The following is a 7,926-nucleotide window of genomic DNA, read 5'->3' as shown; positions in this document are numbered from 1 at the left end:
AAAGAAAATGACCTATCAGAAGCATGATTTGACTTTTCTACTACAGCTTTGTAGACATGGTTGAATATTCATCACAGCAACCACAAACACTGCCATATTCACACAGCTCAGCCGCTGCTGCAGACTTTAATGCTTTAATATGTAACTAATTTTCAGGAGGCTTTACCTGCTTGAGCTGCATGATCGTCTCCCGTGCGGTTGCTGTGGCAACTATGGCCCGGCTGTTGCCCCCGGGGCTGAGTTGCAGTGACAGAGAGAGTCCAGAAATCAACTGCACTCCCAGTTCTGTCACGCTCACTTTGTCATCCACGACCCTGACGGTCTTCTCGGCCAGGACCGCTGATGTCAAAGGGGAAAGCACCTGCAACCAGTACAGCTGTGTTTGACGGCCGGGGAACATCAGGGGTATCACACTCATACACACACTCGCAGACACGCAGACATCAGGGCTCACCTGTACGGCAGTAATACCCACACCCCGGCCCTGCAACACCACCCCCTCGTGGACCCTGGCTACGTCGAGGTCGGCAACTTTGAGAGAGTCGCGGACGACATTGGTCACATCCACCTGAAGATATTGAACAGAAAATAACAGCATTACATTCTCTGCTACATTACACAACAGGATGTATTCAGAAGATCTTTTGGCTGCATCAGCTAGATACCATCCATCTACTCTTTTCATTTATATGACCAGGCGTCTTTATAGAGTTTATTATTTGAGTTAGTCACATGATCAGTTATACATATATAACTTCAGCAAAATGTAACCCTGAATCACCCCATAGAGTGTACATATTTATTGTAGTCACCATTGGGAAATATACAGCACATACAGTATATATAGTATATAATAGCCCAAAGAAGTCTAATGAGAATGCGTATCATAGGGCCTGGAGGGCCACCAGGGGGCGCCAGGCTAGGAAGACAGGGAAAAAAATCCATCCATCCATCCATCCATTTTTATCCGCTTATCCGTTACCGGGTCGTGGGGGCAGCAGTCTCAAGGACCACCACCCAAATCACACTGCATCGTACCAACCCACCTGAACCTTCCTGCAGGTGGTGAGTCCACTGGAAGGTATTAACTGCCCTAACTGGGATTCAAACTTGCCCAGGAGATGAACCCTGTGGTTCCACACCAATGACAGAGACATTGCCACTGGGCCAAAGCGCCACCAGGAAAAAAAGATTTTTATTAATAAACATTTGTCCTGAAATGTCCAATCCATAAACAGCCATAGTATTCTTTCAAGTTGCCGATGGTAACTGAACGCACCATGTGTGAAAGCTGCAACTTTAAACAAATGTAATCATCAATCAATCAATGGATAGCGAATAGAAGTAAGAATATACATTCTAAAAGTTGATGTTTCTTTGCATCTTTTTGTAGCATTAACTGTGGGTTTGGAAAGGGGGTCCCGGGCCAGAAGCTGTTTGAGGGGCCTTGGCATGGAGAAGTTTGGGAACTCAAGTCGTAAGACATCGGTGATCTAATTTTTTCACATCAGCTTATCTTAGGGTAGAACCACAGACACACGTGTCCAACAATGACCATGTGAAACTCTCCAAAGAATATTTTCGTAGCTTTTGCTAACAAAGCTAACACAGTTGTCAGTTGGTCTCTCAGCTCCCAGTGAGACGTTCGTACCTCACAGGACTTTTTTACTGATTGTCTCAGTTCCATCCTCCAGGACTGACTGGAGATCCTCTGGTCATGTAGCCACTTAGGGGTTTTTTATTGAGCGCCTGTTACCAACAATGGCAGTTGTTGTGTTCTTGTGTAAATGCTCCTTTTACGCAGAGTAAGGTTACCTCCCGTTTTGTTATTGGGGCTGAAATATCAATGTAAACAATACAATAAAAATAATTTCAACTTTTCGCCTCCTCCCAGGGGTCATTGATTTGAGCCACACACATCAACACATCAACTAATCATTTTTTCTGTCAAAGCTGTGCAATCATATATGAAAAAAAACCCTGTAATGTGAAGTCGAAGTGAAACCAGTAAAAAGCCAAACTAAACTGAATGAAACAAAGCTCCTGGCTGTGTCTGACGTTATAGACAGAACCATTTCAGCAGCTGATGTTTCTATGATCATCGTGCAGCCTTGGTGACATTCTCTCAGTTTTCCTTTCATATTATTACGTGTGACAACAAAGTTCTTTACGTTAATTATCTCGCTGTTTTGACACTATGTCTTCTGGAGTTCTTCACAGCTTCACTTTGTGCAGAGCAAAAGTTGCCAAGAGCGTATGGATCAAATGACTTCCTTCTCTTTCGCGGTAAGTCGGAAACAGCACAGTAAATTGGAGGGGGGAGTCATTTTCCTCCCCGCTACCCGCTTCACATTCTCTGTTTCACCTTGTCTTCCGTCCAACCATCTCCACGTCCACTTTCCCTTCATCCATGAATATTCCCTGGCTTCTTCCTCTTTTCCTCCCAGCTGACAGCTCCATCTCCAACATCCATTTCCCAGTACAGCATATCCACTACGTCCCCTCGGGGTACAGTACACCCTAACCATCTTACCTTGTCCATCAAACATTTTCACCACACCACAGTATCTGGAGACCAGATATGGTTTTGAGTGTTTTACCTGCCAATCAGGACCCAGGAAGAACTCAACTGGCTCCCCCTCTGTCTGCAGGTGAGGCAGAGCCCCGGAACCAGCCTGTGCCACAAAGGGTGTGAGGACTCTTAGTGTTGTGTGCTGGTACTGCAGCATGCAGCCTTTGCCTTTCCGTATCTCCTCTTCCTCCTCACTGTCCCATGTGGTCCTAAGAAAAGCAGAAAAATGAAAAAAAGTAAAAATACATTTCCAGTATGTCAGCTTTAATTTTTTTTATCCTAAGTTCTAGATAGTTTTCTCTTATTTCTTAAGCTACTGGGGAAATGCTGATGCTATGCTGGATTTGGCTCAATTCAGGGAACTTTTTTTCAATAAAGCCAATGTTGTGAAGATGCCATCGTATCCTAACTGAACAAAGGGAGTCAAAAATATGACAAGAGCAATGACTGAGCACTGATTAACATATATACATATATATGCAGTATATTACCACCATCTGCAGTTCATTTTTTATTTGCTACTTGCAAATTTCCCCTGTGACCCACATGTGGGTCACATTCCAGTCCTGGAGAAACAGCGATTTGTTAATTTATTTATTTTTAGCTGCTACAGTTTTTTTTAATTTACATTAGCAATTTATACAGTGATATGTATAAGACTAAGAGCAAAGGTTCTAAGATAAAACGTATTTCAAAGGTGTGTTATTTGAATCATTAAAACAGTATTTGTCTCAAAAATGTCCAACTGCGTGGACATGTTTTTATCGTCATATCTGGGTATGTAAAGGTGTTTTGCAGCATTAGCTTTGGTATGAGGTTTTCAAGCCTCTGAAGTGAGCGAACATCCGATCTTTAACAAAAACCTAAATGGAATCCTGTGACATTTAGTGGATCTAGTGAAAAGACCTTTTTAATTATTTTTAAAACCCTTAAGAACCTTTAAAAGAAACTGGATAATAGTCTTTACACCAGCAGAATGTGACTTGGTCTCAAAGACATCCTCCAGAATTCAACAAAGAAAAATTCTCCATTAGAAATGTCACAAAAGAAAACTGACGTTAAGGATATGGAGATTAATATATATATATATATATTACAGGAAATGTTTTCTTCTTTCAATTAATCAATATCAAGGTACTGCCAATGATGATGGAATAGCCCTGACCTACATATACAGAAAATATGAATTAAAATTCCTTTTTTTTCTATTATTTTGAAAGTTATTTCTCTACGAGGCACTCGAGCTAATTTCTCTAGGCTGATAGTAAATTGATTGTATTACATTTCATTTCACACCACACATGCAGCACAGCAATCAGTGATCTGAAAACACTTCTAAATGAACCAATGGGAAATTAACCAGGCTTTAATGGTCAACTGGTTTGATGGTTGGTGACAGAGTGTGTGTTGAGAGAAGGTGAGTCAGCATTAACACGGTCAGGGATGATGGTACATTACAATAAGGCGTCTGCACCACAGGTGGGTTGGTGGTGACGCTGTCATGCTGCAGACAGACATCTCACGTCAAGGAATACAATAAAAATGCACATAATTATTACATAGCCTGCGGTCGGAGCTTGTTGTGATGGAGATGCAGCTTTAATTAAATCGGGTCACGGCCAGGCAACAAATCAACTTTAAGTTTATATATTTGTTTTCATCGAATGTCGGAAATTCTTTTTCTGTAATTATGTTTTTAGATGGTGGCTTTGAAAGTCGGTCCTCAACTCTGGTTGAACAATAGTGTTTAGACTAATCAGTGAAAATATATAATTGAGCTACAATAAAGGTTAAGAAATATATACATGTAAATTTCTATATACTGTATATATATATATATATATATATATATATATACATATACACACATGTATATACACATATATACATAGAGTATATGTTAATATATATTATTTATATGTATATATACATATATACCTATATATATAATATATATATATATATATATATATATACATACATATATATATAAAATTATTTCTACTGAAGTTTCCAAAAGCCCTGGAGAAAACTACCAGGTCATCAGCCAATCTCGTCAGTACTGAGTGAAAAATAATGACTTGACTGTTGCTGCTCTGTGAAAATCCACTAACCTTTATCTCCAGGGCAAGTGTGTTTCACGCTACAGTACCCACCATCCCTAATGCAGCAAACAAGGACTGATTCCATATACAGTATACAGAGATATTGGGTGCACACCTGTCAATAGGACACAGTCCAATTTAACAGTGCAGACAGTAGGATTACCATCCAGCTCTCTGAACATAAGCTTTGCCGAAAAAATGATTAAGATCTTCGCGGCTTCATCTGTTTTTGTTTGCTTCTCTTCCTTCTGCCGTGGAGTCACACATACAGTACAGTATAGGAACTGTTCCCTCCATGCACATCAAAAGGTTTACGTTGGTGAAGTTATTCAAATCTCAATAATAAAAGTTTAAGCAATGGTGAACTGTGAACACGACAACGGTACTGCAGTCGTCATGTCAATGGACGGCCATATTAGTGTTGGGTAATCAATACAAAAACATTGATTATTAAATTATTACTGAGTTGTTATTGACATTCATGAATGGGCCAGATGTAAGGTTTACGTGGGCTGAAAGAGGTCCCCAGGCCAAGGGTTTGAGGCTACTGCTCAAACAGATCTGGACATCAAATGGAAACTGTGTATACAATATTTAAGAAAATACTACCCATAAGTATTAAAAATTAAATTAAAGCTTTAAAAAAATAGTGAATGAAATAGTTGACAAAACCCCACATTCTGATTGATACAAACCGACAGCTTGCTCCATCTGCTGGAAGATCAAGCTGAGAGCATCAGAATGTTGCAGATGATGTCTGCATCACAGGGCACTGTTGGTCTGAATGGGCTGTCACTTTGACAGAACGGTTCTAAACGTAGAACTGTGATTTTCAGGTTGTGAGAAAGGACATTACTGCAACAGAGCTCAGCTCACCGCTACAAAGGAATAAGTCTCTCGTGCGCAAGAAATACTACATTTCTAAAAATTTTCTTTTTCTTTGTCGTCAGGACGTTCATTCAGGGGCTTTGTAAAAAGCACTAGCCAGAGTGGAGTAAAGTACTTAGTAGGACTCTCTCAACATGATCCAAGTCAAGTCAGGTCATCATTGTTAGAAAAATATATAAAATAAATAATAGTAGCCCCTTCCTGTGTGTCCTCTTCTTTCATCTCAGGCCTGGTGGATCTGTTGTGATTTTTTTTAGCACAGTCTGATTGGTCATTTTAAATTGAGCATATGTGTGAATGTGAGTGTGAATGATGGTTCGTCTGTGTATTTGGGCCTGTGATGGCCTGGTGACACGTTCAGGCTGTAGCCTGGCCATCGCCTCATGACTGCTGGGATTGGCTCCTGCCAAGTGGTAGAAGATACGACTGAATGAACTCCAACTTGGACTCAAACACTGAGGACTTGACGGCTGTAGTGCCAATAATGCCATCATGGCTGTGTGGCTCACTGGCTACAACGAAGGCAGTTATATATTCACAGTAACTTGTGACCAAATCCACAAAAATGAAAACTTTTTAGCCAACCCGAACAAACCAACTTCAAGTTCCAGCTCTGAGTACACTGTTAAAACAGTACATGGAGCTAGAGTACACAGTACAAAAACACTGCACTGGGTCTTGTTCTTAGAATAAAAGCCAGTGTCCTGGGCATAAATCTTGTGGGTTGTTGGAACAGGGCCTCCTTACCTCCTGTTTCCTGCAGGGACTGGGACCCTCCAGCCTTTAATCTGGCTGAGCTCAGGATCAGCCACATCGATAAGCAAGGGCAGCCGTGGCATCCACACACTCATCTCCAGCTGGGCACTCAAGGAGCCGTAAGTGAAATTAATCGTCACCCTGCTCTTTCCTTTTGTCTCCTGCCCATTTACATATATATAGTCACAGCCCCCCGACACCTGCAGGAGAGAGACAAGAATAAAAAAAAAAGGTTAAAAGAGTAATGTCCTTGGATTTCCTTCCTCTTCTTTACGCCGGTGGACTATGAAAAAGGAAGGAAATGTCTTCATTTTTAATCAGCGGGCTGCCAATTTGACAGAACTGTCATCCAGAGATTAAGATAAAACTCTAGTCCTTTAGAGGCAGGGGCTTTTCACTGCAAAGCCCAGCGTAAAATGAAAACAGAAAAAGTTTTAGTTTTACAAACTGACAGAGAGAGAGAGAGAGAAAGAGAGAGAGAGAGAGAGGGAGAAACATATACACTAATACAAATAAGGGCCAAACCTGCACAGACACAGATTTTATTCATTACTCACAACATCCTAAGTCTGGTCAGGGAATGGTGCAATGTTTCCGTTCCCGTCATGTAAATTCACAACCGGGGTCTGAATGAAACTGCTGCGGAATATAAATTAGCTGCGGCTTACAAGTGTCCGTGTAGTGCCTTACTGTAGGTGGCAGCGTTTTGGTCCCCACCAGTGGGAGCAATGAGGTGAGACCCAAAAGTTGGTGTGTTTTATTTAAGATTGGAGCTCTATCTGCAGCTGCTGCCTCACTTATCTTAACAAACCAGTGGCTCCACATGGTAATTGGAGAGCACTAGACTGGAGAATAGAGTGTGGCATCGGGAATGGGGAGGTTACGCAGAGGGAGGGGTGGTACGGGAAAGAAGGAAGGAAGTGGGATGGGGAATGATTTCCACAATAGGTCAACCAGAACTTTTTGCAGAAATATTGAAGTCTCTGAGAGACAATGTTTACTGATCCGCACCAGAGGAGGAGAGAATTTGTAGAAAACTAGAAGAAGAAAATCAGCTCCTGTTTGAAGTCAAAGACAGAGTGTGCTGTTTAGGAGAAGTAGAAATGAAACCATAATTACACCGCAATTGTATTTACTTATTTATGTATTTGTTTAAAACAATAAAGTGTGTAAATGAATTTAGATTTGATAATGATTGGAAAATGATATGCCTAGAATTTCTTCTATTTCTAAAGGCTTTTTTAAATTCTAGCAACCCAATACAAAATGAAACATAAAATTGCATAACTTTTTAATCCTCGGCTCATTCCTTGTCATTTTGTAATGCAATTTTACATGTAGTTTTAGCTTTTTGCCCCTCTTCACTGTGAGAGAACTATAGATTTCAATCAGTCAGAATCTTGTGCGTCTTTATATCAGTCCACACATATATATATTCACATGCAACCAACGTGGTGGACAGGAAGTCTTGTCTATACCAGGACAAAACATTGGGTAAGCCATGACATGTAGTCTGATAACCACTCCCATTTATTCTTCTGTAATCTGTTATATAATCTGGGGGGGGGGGGTTTTCTCTAAATTGAAAGGGGTTTACACAAATGT

General features: G+C 40.7%; 1 protein-coding gene across 1 annotated transcript in view; it reads right to left on the bottom strand.

Annotated features, from left to right (window-relative positions):
- The window catches only part of LOC103389406 (transmembrane protein 132D), a gene marked incomplete at its 3' end in the record, with an annotated part of 41,310 nt that overhangs the window by 4,760 nt on the left and 28,624 nt on the right, over nt 1–7,926 (bottom strand). Inside the window, exons 8-11 of the mRNA XM_008324797.3 lie at nt 6,313–6,521; nt 2,601–2,781; nt 455–568; nt 167–361 (exon numbers count right to left, since the gene is read on the bottom strand). Of these exons, the coding sequence (XP_008323019.1) occupies nt 167–361; nt 455–568; nt 2,601–2,781; nt 6,313–6,521 (699 nt within the window). The remainder of the gene's footprint in view (nt 1–166; nt 362–454; nt 569–2,600; nt 2,782–6,312; nt 6,522–7,926) is intronic.

Source organism: Cynoglossus semilaevis, chromosome 14 (assembly GCF_000523025.1).
Source record: "Cynoglossus semilaevis isolate Cse_v1.0 chromosome 14, Cse_v1.0, whole genome shotgun sequence".
NCBI classification, from domain to species: Eukaryota; Metazoa; Chordata; class Actinopteri; order Pleuronectiformes; family Cynoglossidae; genus Cynoglossus; species Cynoglossus semilaevis.
This window is presented reverse-complemented; position numbering and strand designations above follow the sequence as displayed.